The 12,743-nt window shown below is 43.9% G+C and overlaps 1 protein-coding gene across 6 annotated transcripts in view; it reads right to left on the bottom strand.

The window, feature by feature from the left end:
• Positions 1-1,098: 1,098 nt before the first annotated feature.
• LOC116705639 (protein shisa-6) overlaps positions 1,099-12,743 on the bottom strand; it is a 66,491-nt gene continuing 54,846 nt past the window's right edge. For 2 of the 6 annotated variants that reach the window (XM_032541990.1, XM_032541991.1), the window contains 5 exons: positions 11,209-11,271; positions 10,065-10,085; positions 5,598-5,750; positions 3,348-3,451; positions 1,099-3,135 (listed from right to left, as the gene is read on the bottom strand). In XM_032541990.1, coding sequence (XP_032397881.1) covers positions 2,272-3,135; positions 3,348-3,451; positions 5,598-5,750; positions 10,065-10,085; positions 11,209-11,271 — 1,205 coding nt within the window. In that variant the 3' untranslated portion in view covers positions 1,099-2,271. The remainder of the gene's footprint in view (positions 3,136-3,347; positions 3,452-5,597; positions 5,751-10,064; positions 10,086-11,208; positions 11,272-12,743) is intronic. The other 4 variants (XM_032541992.1, XM_032541994.1, XM_032541993.1 and 1 more) reach the window with 3 other exon arrangements.

Raw genomic sequence — 12,743 nt, 5'->3', positions numbered from 1 at the left:
ATGATAGTATTAAGGCTTTCCTCTGTGTGTACATATCCTCTACAAGTACAATTGTGGCTGTTTTATTTATGTCCCCTTCAAAAATTGCTCGTAAGTCAAAAGTTGTAGTATAGTATGTAAAATAAAGTGATAACAAAGTCATAGTATAGTATATTAAATAAGGTGATAAAAAGTACAGTATGTCCAAAAAATGATAGCATACTATGTCGAAAAAATGAGAAAAAAGTCATAGTAGATGTGTGTCCGTGGGAGCAAGTTAAAGAGGTTTTAAGAAGATGTTCCCTCTCCTCTGTACTGTAGCTGTGACATCACACACCCAGCAACCTTAAAACACTGAAAAAGTCTAAAGAAGATCTAAACCTAAATATTGATAACACAAAAACTGTAAAAGGTATGGAAAAATGTAATCATTCCAATAACTGAAGGTTTTGTGAATTGTTTGATTGATGTCTGTAGATGAAGGAAGAGTAGCATTTCAAAGTGGAAGAAGCCTGAAGAGGATTTAAAGATTGCTTCAATGACTTTCAATGTAAAAAAAACAAAAAGCTTAATATTTACAAAAGGTATAAATGGTAGAACAAAATATGAATACAAGCACATATGTCCTTAAAGTGCTGAAAAAGTTATTTGAATGGATTTTGCAGCTGAAGGTATGTAGAAGTGGTAGGTGACCAAAAACCGTACCTAAACCTCCAAAGAACTTTACTTCTCAGGCCAACCAGGCCAAGTGAGCCTGGGTTCAATTAAATCAAAGTAACACCATATTCATGTTAGTATCATATAATTAATTTCTTATAACATTGAATACAACGTTTCCTTCACCTGAACCAAGCACGTTTTGTGGGCTAGGGTTGCTGCTGTGTTTCCCTCTGACCATTGAGATACGTCGGTAAAACCCTGGTAAGCTGGGGGCTCACACACCATTAGAGGGTGTAATGGACCTCCAGCCTTGTTTACAGGCATTCTGTCTCATTTCCCTTTATACAGGAAAACTGGTTTTATACTCAACCAGTGAACGCCTGCAGAATGCAAAGCTAGTACTCCCAGTGGTAATGTGGTGTATCAACACACAACACAGACATGTATCAAAGAACACTGTTGAATGTTTAGAAAAATATGGATGGTTTATTTGACCCTACTATAACAAGCATTATAATCCATTTCCATGATGTTCAACGTCTGATGTCAATGGAACACAGTCTACATCCAAAATATGAACAGTGGTATATCAGTTAACAACACATTCATTCACTTCTCGTCCTACAAGACACACAGTATAGTATTAATTGATCCTGTCAAATACTTGTTTAAGTGGGTTTCTATTCTGAACTCACAAAACAGTGATGATTTATAGATGTTCTTTAAGAATCTATTGAAAACAGACAGTCTAACACAAAGTCCATCCAGTACAGACTTGTCCATAATACTGCTTCTAGAATAGCTTATTTACAATCTTCTATTGGAAGCAACAAAAAACCTGCCATTGCTTTAAGAACAAAACAAGCTAGCTGTCACTATTCAAACTCAACAAATCAAAAACAAAACAATATTTTTTTGATTGTGCTTTGTAACCCACAAAACCACTTCGTTTTTAGAAATGAAACATCTGTCGGAGGCACCAAATAGAAGTGCTAATAACATCCATTTCAATTTCTCTCATTGAGATTCACTAGAGCTATGAGTAGGACAGGGCGTACAAATGGTTTTGTTTTATTCATTTATTTATATATTTATAAAGTTATTACAGGCTCAACCTTGTTCATCACCTGTGATGGTGTTGTGTTGCACAACAGAAGTCACAGAGAAGTCAGTCTATGCGTTTAACCATGCAAAGCCCTTTGAGATTCGCCAGAAAAGGTCACAGAATAGATTTGTTGGACAAAGTGGGCCGATAAAGGCTAAAACAGACAATCAGTGTTTTCTCACTAAATCACACACAGAATGAGGCTGTAGCCTGTGGATGAATAGGGTAATCAAGTGGAAACAATTACAGTGGAAAATAATAGGCAAGTTAGCTGGATAATACCATCCATCCCCCAACCACGACCCTCTCTGGCTTCAGATCTAACAGGGCCTGTGTATGCTGTGTACAGTGTAGCTCGTTTTTCCGGTCTCTCACAGTAAGCTTGCTGATGTTCTTGGTCCTGGAATCTCTGACTTTGCAGGAACTTCAGTCAAAGAAAGGGAAGTTGCCACCATCCTACTCTAAAAGAAGGACAGTGTACCCACGTACCTCTATCGACCCCACCTCTGGCACACAGCAGGCTGCCGTTACACAGTCACCTCCGTCTTGCTGCCTGTGCGGTAGTGCTGCGGCTGCGGCTGTGGCGGCTGCTGCTGCTGGTGATGCGGTGGGATGTAGTGGAGCTGTTCCATAGTATGAGTCCGTCTGGAGGCAAATGCCTGCCTCTTGGTTGCTGTCTGGTTCATGGCTAAAGTGTTGGAGTGCCCGCTGCCTCCCGCTCCCAGAGTCCCGCTGCCACCGGCATTGTTGGAGGCAGTGGGATGGGAGTGCATTTTGGTCATCTTGTAGCGGTCCATAAGAGGCGTGGTTGGTACGAACACGTCTGTGTGCGAGATGGCGCGTGACATTGACTTGTCGCTGCCATGAAACCCGCCGGAGATGCTGCTTACCATGCCACGCTTCAGTGACATCATCAGCTTGTCTGGCGACAGCAGAGGATCCTGGGATAGGAGGCGGTCTTGTGAGTACAGTCGATCTTGTGAATAGAGGCGGTCTTGAGAGTAATGGCGGTCTTTCGAATAGAGGTGATCCTGCGATAGAAGTCGGTCCTTGGAGTACATGCGGTCCTTGGAGTACAGACGATCTTGGGAGGTATGACGGTCCTGTGGGAAAAGACGCTCCTGGGATCGAAGACGTTCAGCGGACAGGAGCTGTTCGTCTGAGAGGATCCTGCCTCCATACGGGGACATGCCATTAGAGGACGTGCTGTAGTCCTGCTGCGGATCTCTCTGCGGGGACAGGACTCGGTCCTGGGACATGGCCCTCTGAACGCGACGGGGCCTCTGCCTTTGTTGAGACTGTTGCTGTGAAGACTGGGACTGGGGAGGGGCCTGGGAGATGGAGGATTGCGGGGGCTGGCTCTGGAGCTGCTGCTGCTGCTGTTCCCGGTGCTGTTGAGCACAGAATGAATGAGGCGAGTTTATTCACAAGCTGAGGGGGAAAGGCTCTGCCACCCACCACTGCAGAAATGGAAAAAGGACCAACTATAGCTTCTAACTAATGAAAATCTGGAGACTCACAGATAGTACACTTGCTTTGCCTTAAAAAAAACATGACCTTGTTTAGAGACCTGCACACTTAAACCAAGCACTTATCTACCCACCTGTTCTTGACTTATTTTGAGAACATGCAAGGGAAGAGTTCCTCTTGCTGCCAGGTCAGGCAGGTGGCGCTTACGAGTGTAGTATTCATCAACATCTTTATCTGCTGCAGAGAAGACAGGAATAAAATGACAGAATCAAGAGGTGAAGAGGAGATTCATGGAGTGAAAGCAAAAGAAAACACTGGAAGGTGTTAGAATGCAAGGGGAGAAAATGGATAAAGTGGGATTGTGCACAATGCAGAGAAAAGTGTTGGCGGACCCATCTGTGTTTCACCTTTCCAAGTTCATGGAGGGGAATAAAAAATAGAGAGACAGAAGAACCGCCGTCAGACTGTAATACATGCTAGGCACATCACATCTACACATCCATTTGGGATTATACAGGCAGTTCTGCTGTAGGGGCAAACTTTTCAAAGGTCATGTGAAACATGGTCATATCATACAGATACAGAGGGAAGCACGCAGGCATCTCATATGTAGTACATGCTGAACAGCTGTCTATGTATTATTGAATTTATTCATCACTTTCCATTGAGAATGTCCTTGAGTGGATGTTTTATCCCTTTTAATGTGTACAACATGCATTTAGAAGCAGATCACAAAGACAAGAAAACATTTCCAGAGACAGTAGAGCGTGGGAGTGAATGTATCATCAACTACATGCCACACAACACAACACATGCAGAAAGACTGTCTGAATACAGAACCACACACATAGTGACGCACATTCACAAAAACTTTGTCAGACATCTTGTCAAAGAGACAAAACACAGTTGAAATTAAAAAATGGAAACATTAATAAGTCCATTGTCGTAAAGATGCACATTCTGTATTCTTTCTGAACACTAGCATGAATGTTTCACCATCATGTCATCCATATGGTGGGATTCAATCATGGGAGCAGACCTCTCCACCTTGTTGAGAATTGGTGGAAGACTCTGAGCCTGTCTTTTTCAGCAGTGTTCACGCCACCTGTCAGGATTACACTCAGCCAAAATCCCCTTCAGCAGCGAGCCACGGCTGCTTGCTGCAAATCGATTCATTATGAGAGATAATAAAAACAAGATGTTCCTTTCTCAAGCATAATAGTCTTCAGGATTTGGGCAGGGCACTGCAAACTCATCAACTATATTACCACGGAGTGAATGAATAACTTGTGATGTATACTGTCCTGCCCTGCAATGGGCTAAATGCTTTTCTTCAGTTTGATACCAATTTGCATTAATAAGCAGTAGCATTCTTCCCTTTTATTATCCCGACAATGAAAACGCTGCTCTATCTTCCCTCCAGCACAATCCAACATGATCTATCAGTGTGCAGACACTAGTTGAGCAACAAAAAGAAACCGCAGAGCCTTTAGGCTATTTGCTGCAACAAATAATTTGCTTTGGAAGCAGAAAGAAAGTTGGGAGGACTGAAGGACACTGCTTTAGGATATTTTGTCTCTTCTGGGGGCTTCCATCTCTGCCTAGACTATTCACTGGGTTTTGTTTTAGGACTGTAATGTTTTTTGTGTGTTTATTTCCTGATAGTTGAGGACCAGTAAATAGCACTGTATCCTGCAAATCAGTTTTGCAGTTTGGTGTGAGGTGGTGTCTGGCAGCTAACGGGGGGAGCCAGTGTGGAGTAAGCCCTGATGGGATGAGTTGTAGATCGTCATCCTTTACTTTGACTGCATGCCAGCAGTGAAGTGGGGCAGTCATGATGAAATTACACAAGCCTTGAGGAATATTTGCGTTCCACTCGGAGAACATCATGAGATAAGACCTCATTACGCAGCAGAAATCCAGCGTAGCACCACTTAATCAATACGGAGCCGAGCCGGGCACAAGAAGCCGCTTAATGTACTTACACGCTCCGAGAGAAGAATAGTGGCTGCAGCCATTGAGAGAAGGCAAGGGAAGCATGGAATATCAATGACTCACAGTTTCTTGAGATGACTAGGCTGATTTCATGAAGGATCAGAGTTGAGGAATGGGTATTTTTTGATTCTGATTCAGGCCTTCTCCATCCACTGAAATGATCAATGGGGAGTTGCAAAGATCTCCAGACAACTGTGTAGGAGGACTTTACTTTTGACTGTTTGATGTCCTTCGTATAACACGCTAATCATTTTCACAGTGGAAACACTTTGGAGCCATTCAGTCCCAGTCAGGAGTCAGGAAGGCACACTTAATGCAGTATTTCTGTCATGCAGGACATCAGGGCAGGGGGCCTACTCTTGCATTAGTGCAGAGAACTTTGACCTACTGAGTTTCTTCAGGGATGAGAAGCGGCTGAGGTCGGCTTTGATGGCCGCCTCATAGGAGGGCGGCAGGTGAGACAGGCTCTGGAAGGAGCGTGAGAAAGACAGGTCGTAGGGCTCCGTCTGCGAGGTCAGGATGCCACTTATCCGATTGTTTTCTGGAGACACATACATACATATACAGACACAGAAGAGGGAAGAGAAAAGACATGGGCAGGCTGGCTACTCCTGTCCCCCACCCCCCCAATATAACAGCTAGCCAGGTTTAGGTCATTATGGAAGACCACCTGCTGAGGTAGAGAAGGGGAGAGTGCGCTGGCGGGCAGGCTGGAGCTTTCGTGTTACAAACATTTCCTGGAGGCAGCGGTGCTCTGAACAAATCTCAGAAAGGATCTCCTTGGTATGAAGGTAGAACCCAGGCTTGGATCTGTGGAAGGTTCCCTTCATTGTACAATGAAATTAGGGTTATAAATATTACAACAAATATAAACCAGAATTTCTTGAGACCACTTTGAGGTCTAAATAATTCATTGTTGTTGCCAGCACTGCAGCTATCATTGAGGACACAGAGGACATGTCCTTGGTATTGTCTCTAGGACTGCAGGCGTTTAATTTGTATACGTGTATACGTTTTTAAGGCTTGTTTTGGCATTAGTTAGGGTTAGGGTTCAAATAGTTTCAAACGTTTCCAGGAAAATTGCCTGACAGATGTCCCTCACCTCCCGCTCTGTGTTACTGTTCTCAAAATCCCTTCCATACCGGAAACAACAAAGAACTTTAAACTAGCGAGCTACACGCTGAAAATGTCAATTTGACGGTGCAACAAGGCAGGCCTGCTTGATTCTGTCAGGGAATGATTAGAAAGATTTATAAAGAATATGTTTAGGGCATGTCCTCTCTAACTGGGACGTTTTGGGACTGATTGGTGACAAGTCCACACGGAGATACACATGTAAGAGTTAACGAGGTGTAACCATGTATCAGCTCATTTAAATAGCTCACGTTACTGTATTGTGTCAACAGTTAACTTCATTTAATGTTGGATGTGGGGTTTTTTGTGGGGTGTAAATGTTCCCCCGGAACAAGTTTTTTCCTGAGACTATTTAGCAGAGCCACTGTCACCAAAAACTTTGTGAGGGGTCTCAGTATTTCTTAAAGTCTAAGGTACGTGTCACTGGACTCTTAGGCTCTTTCCTCTTGCCTTTTAATTTAACAACATTTACTCAAGAAACAAGCTTTAACTGAGCCAGGGCGTTGATGAGTGCCTGTGAGAAATGGTTGCATATCTAAAACTCCAACTTGCTGGTGGCAGCGATGGGGGAGTAGAGGCGGTCACATCAGGCACTCAGTGAGTCTTTGGTGTGGGACTGACTTGACATGTGGCATGGTGTGATGGGTGGAAACAGCGGTCCACAAAAGAAAAGGAAAAAAAACAAAAACAAGACAACACACCAAACAACATGTGTGCTGCAGAGTGACCCTGCTCGGGACAGTGCTGTGATGTGGTCTGGGGCCGGGCAGGCACCAATGCCTGGACTGGCTGCCGCTGATGTGACATGATATGATGCCAGGAAGATGTACAGGAGAGAGGATCGGGGGGGTGGGGGTGACTGGACCAAAGCCCTCTTTTATTTTCTCTTTATCTCCCTTCCTCACACATGCACGCACACAAACATCCGCAGTCTGTCCCATTCACCGCCGTCTTCCTTGCTCTGTCAATCTTATCTTTCCTACCATGCTGCCACCCACTTTCCTTCGCTCTTAATTCTTTCTTGTCCATTCAGTATTCCCCTCTCTATCATTTTCTTTCTCACTTCTGCGCTATATCGCCCTCCCCAGTAGGCTGTGAGTCTGTCACGCAGTGAAGAGCAGCGGGCTTGGGTGCGGCTCCACACCAGCCTTCAATGGAAAGATAAAAATAGGGCTTTAGTAACTGCTGCAGGATGGAGAGAAGGAAAGGAAAGAGGAAAAAGAGATGGAGATTAGAGAATCTGAAAGGAAAAAGGAGACTGAAACACAAGAAGGAAAGAATATAGTGGGATGAAAGGAGGAGGGGAGCTTGAGAGAGTAGGACGGAGGGGTGGTGGCAGGGCCGGGTAACAGCAGGGGGTCCCGGGAGCGATCTGTGGCAGGACTGTTTGCCACACTGCATCAATAAGAGGAGAAGTGACTCAGACTGAGGCATGCTGTTAGCTATCTCAACAGAAAACACATTTCACTGCTTCATCACGATGGACAGTACAACCACACAGACCTGACTCAAGTAGTCTTTGCAAATCTTAGCATGTTTTTTTAAAGGATCTTAGGAAGTTATTTTTTTTATTACCAGCAAATGCAATGAAAAGACCAAAACCAACAATTCAGTGATTGGTAGTGTCTCGCTACCTATAGCCTGGTACAGTGCACCAGGGGACATGGTTCTGCATCAAGATAAACATGGACACATACACTTGTTGTTATTAACAGACTCAATGGCAATTTTTCTTTACTACATTTATTCTGCCTGGCACTCATGGGAAGGTATCCTGGAGATCCAGAGTTCTCACAAGAGCACAATGTGAATTAGCTCACGAGTTCCTCTGGCATCGAGTAATGCTGCTTATTAACTATGCCCTTGTAGCCGAGCTGCACCAATCACATTGGTGTATCTGATATAGGCGGGGCCAGAGGGGAGCTGCACCAATCACATTGGTGTATCTGATATAGGCGGGGCCAGAGGGGAGCGGACCACAATAAATAGGGTGTACTATTAGGCGGGGGGCCAGAGGGGAGCTGCACCAATAACATCGGTGTATCTGATATAGGCGGGGCCAGAGATAGGCTGCAATGGGTGTATCTAATTGGGTCAACTATTTTCCCACCCAGTACAAATGGCTGTCAATAACCACCACAACAGACTTATGTAAATCTCTGAAAGGTTGAAGATGTGGGCAGTTCTTCAAAGGTCTGTAATCAGGCTAATATATGCATTTCTGGTTCCATTATTATTCACAAGTGCTTCAAATGTGTATTCATCCACTGCTAAAAAAGGTCCCCAACAAATTGACAATCTCTCCTTCATTAAAAATCCAAAGATCGACGTCTTCAATAGGAGCCAGAGGGCTTGGGTCTGAGGGCCACAGACAGGGTGGAACGTTAGAAAGTACAAATGGTTGGTTTTAGTCTTTTTTGGGGAATAGTTTGAAAATAAGAAAACTATATAATAATGCAACTTCTACTTTGTTGCACATTTAAATGAAATCACATGAATTGACTTTCATATACACTCACCGGCCACTTTATTAGGTACCTCATGCTAGTAACGGGTTGGACCCCCTTTTGCCTTCAGAACTGCCTCAATTCTTCGGGCATAGATTCAACAAGGTGCTGGAAGCATTCCTCAGGGAGTTTGTCATATGACATGATGGCATCACACAGTTGCCGCAGATTTGTCGGCTGCACATCATGATGCGAATCCCCGTTCCACCACATCCCAAGATCTATCTCTGGATTGAGATGGTGACTGTGGAGGCCATTTAGGTACAGCCAACTCATTGTCATGTTCAAGAAACCAGTCTGTGATGATTCAGCTTTATGACATGGCGCATTATCTGCTGAAAGTAGCCATCAGAAGGGGTACATTATGGTCAAAGGGATGGACTGGTCAGCAACAATACTCAGGTAGGCTGTGGGTTGCCACGATGCTCAATTGGTACCAAGGGGCCAAAGAGTGCCAAGAAAATATTCCCCACACCATGACACCACCACCACCAGCCGAACCGTTGATACAAGGCAGGATGGATCCATGCTTTCATGTTGTAGACGCCAAATTCTGACCCTACATCCGACTGTCGCAGCAGAAATGGAGACTCATCAGACCAGGCAAGCGTTCCAATCTTCTATGTCCAATTTCGATGAGCTTGTGCAAATTGTAGTCTCAGTTTCCTGTTCTTAGCTGAAAGGAGTGGCACCCGATGTGGTCTTCTGCTGCTGTAGCCCATCTGCATTCTCTGTAAACCCTAGGATGGTTGTGCGTGAAAATCCCAGTAGATTAGCAGTTTCTGAAATACTCAGACCAGCCCTTCTGGCACCAACAATCATGCACGTTCAAAGTCACTCAAATCACCTTTCTTCCCCATACTGATGCTCGGTTTGAACTGCAGGAGATTCTCTTGACCATGTCTACATGCCTAAATGCACTGAGTTGCCGCCATGTGATTGGCTGCTTAGAAATTAAGTGTTAACGAGCAGTTGGACAGGTGTACCTAATAAAGTGGCCGGTGAGTGTACTTTCATGAGTCAGAAGGATTCTGGATTTCTTTGTCCCACATGACAAACTAAGACACATTTTCTTGTTGAAGTAAGTTCAAACCAACAGCCAGAATTATTAGCAAATGGTACTCAAATCAGGTCTGAAAACACTTTGAGGTGTAGGTGAACACAAATGTGAGCTGGAATGTAATGATGACTATTACACTAAATGTATGACTTACCACGTCTCAATGATCGGTGAGCTACCAAACCCAAGTGAAAAACAAATATTTCAGAGACACGTTGATGGTGAGAAAAAAAGAACCTCCAAAGACCTACTCCATATTTAGCATGGCTAGTAAATAAATAATAAACTCAACACTACTTCCAGAGGCAGTGATGTACATTTGTGTTTATGATTATGCATTTTCTGTGATTTGCAGCTGTAACTCCTGGCTGTTTCTGTTGGGGGATGAGGGGGAATCAGAAGCCTTTTAGAGGGCATGTGATCAAAGTCTGTGTTGTTGAAATGGAGTTTTCATGTTTTCCATAGATCTCCAAGGTATTTCTCTAAAGTTGCGGTTTGCTTATCTGTGTGTGTGTGTGTGTGTGTGTGTGTGCGTGTGTGTGTGCGTGTGCATGGAGAATGTGTCAATTATATCCATTAAGAAGAGAAGAGCTACAGAATTCAAACATCGCCCTGAATGCCTGAGAGCCAGCGAGCCGTGTTTCGATGTTTCTATATTGGTGGTTGAAACAAACAGAATAGAAATCAAAGGGAAACACAATAGTGATTTAATTAATACTGAAGGTACAATATTCAGCTTATGGCCTCTTATCTCTGCTGTCCTTCCTCTCTCCAGCCTCCAGCTTGCTTCCTTATGCTACTCTCCACATGGGTCGGTCTGCGACCCCGAGCAAGACCCCGGCTCGCTCATAATAATGGTTCAAACAAACAGCTGCATGACATCAGCAATAAAAAATCCATTCACGGTGATGCTCCTGTGAGCCTATGGTGATAACTTTCACACGCTCTGTCAACCAGAGGACATGATGACCTCGACAGAACATTAACTTGATTCTTCGCCAATTGTATTCCCTTTCAAAAAGAGATGGACTGCGGCCTGATCCCACTCACAGAAAGATGTTCCTGACTATGGGATGTGACACTTCTATGATTCAATCTTTAACGAAAGAGCCTCATTTTAATAACAGAATGGATTTGCAGTGGGACAAATTGAAGAGAGAACCATGTCAAGGGGCTTTTCACACATCCATGTCAAGCAATAACTTCAAGCTAATGGCTCCGTGGCCCGGGCGTCATCTGAAACACTGAACTCAGCTGTGAATTCACTTGAACATTCCCACTCCCCCAGGGGGTCTTACCATTCTTAGGTGTGCGTGTAGGGCTACCTAGAGCCACATGGTTATAGTTGTGCTGATGGGTACCTGCAATGACAAAAGCAATGAACATCTGTTGAGGAACGCCCTGTATCCGCTCACAGACAGACTGGTAGCAGTGGGACGGGGACAGTCAAAGAGATAATTCACCAATTTACATGTATGCTTTTCACATAATTCACATAATACAGATTGATGTACAGAAATTTGAATTGACTTTTATATTATACTCAAGTCACAAAGCCAATATCAATATTCTGTTGCTGACTAATTTATTGAGTGGGTGAAGTATCCCTTTAAGTTCCTCAAATTAAGTGAATGGACATAAAATGGATTGAAAAGGATGGGATGAGTTAAACCGCCGTCGTTGTAGTCCGCTCAGTGTTACCCTGCAAAACATGTGCACATTAATCAGAGTCCAGAAAGTCAGAGAGTACAAACACACAAAAACAGAGCTGTACAACACTGATCCCATCCTGTGCTGGAACACACTCCCATGCTCTCTGGGAATTGTAGTACTAAACCCACAGAGACTACAGTATCCGGTGAATTCATCACGAAAAGATCCCTCAAACACAATTTAATTTAAGGAACCACAAGCCAACAACAACAAAACACAACCAAACGGTGCTTGTTTTCATCACCTTGACAACACAGAAACAGCACTCAAAATACCACCTCATATTCATAAACCTCAAGCAAAGAAAGGCATCTACCAACACCACAACACACAGATGCTTTGCAAATCCAGTTACAAAGTGGGAAGTACAAGTATTACTGTGCCAGCACGTTTTTGTCTGCAGACGCATCCTCACCTGACACACATACACAGACACACACATACACACACACATACAGACACAGACACACACACACACACACACACACATAAACCCATGCCCCACCCTTCATTTTTTTGACAGTTGCTGTAAAACGTATGCTATTTGCTTAATACTTACTTGCAAATTTTTTTGTGACAGATTTTTTGTTTTTTTGATACAATTCTTGAAACATTTGGACAGTGTCCCTTGTCTCTTGGGCTCTCTGTGTGCATGAGTTTGGTCTGATCAGCAGTAGCAGTCTTCTGTGTTGTCATCTGGGAACGCAGAGCCATTTTAATTTCCAGAGAATAAACAACGGTTCAGCCAATCATCTCTCCATCCTACTGTGCAGGAGTGCTTGCGTTTGACAGGAAATGTGATGCAGTGGTACAGAGCTCGGCTGGGCACCGCAGTGTGGAGGTGCTTTATTTGAAAGATGGGCCCTTTACAGAGCCCATTGTACTGAGAAAGTTGATGAATGAGAGCTATTCTCAGGATTGCATAGGACAGTGTGTGTGTGTGTGTGTGTGTGTGTGTGTATGGGTGGGTGGTTTTGTATGTTTGTAAGTGATGAGGAGGCAGCCGTCATCGTAGAGTGTTGCTGTCGCGACACCCTCATTTGCTGTCTACTGCTGTGCCTGTTTAAAAATGCATTAAAGCCAACTGCTGAAACAGTCATTTACATCTGTCACAGGAGCG

This window comes from Etheostoma spectabile, chromosome 17 (assembly GCF_008692095.1).
Source record: "Etheostoma spectabile isolate EspeVRDwgs_2016 chromosome 17, UIUC_Espe_1.0, whole genome shotgun sequence".
In the NCBI taxonomy this organism is placed as follows: Eukaryota; Metazoa; Chordata; class Actinopteri; order Perciformes; family Percidae; genus Etheostoma; species Etheostoma spectabile.
Note: the sequence above shows the minus strand (reverse complement) of the source record. Positions and strands in the feature narration are given on the sequence as shown.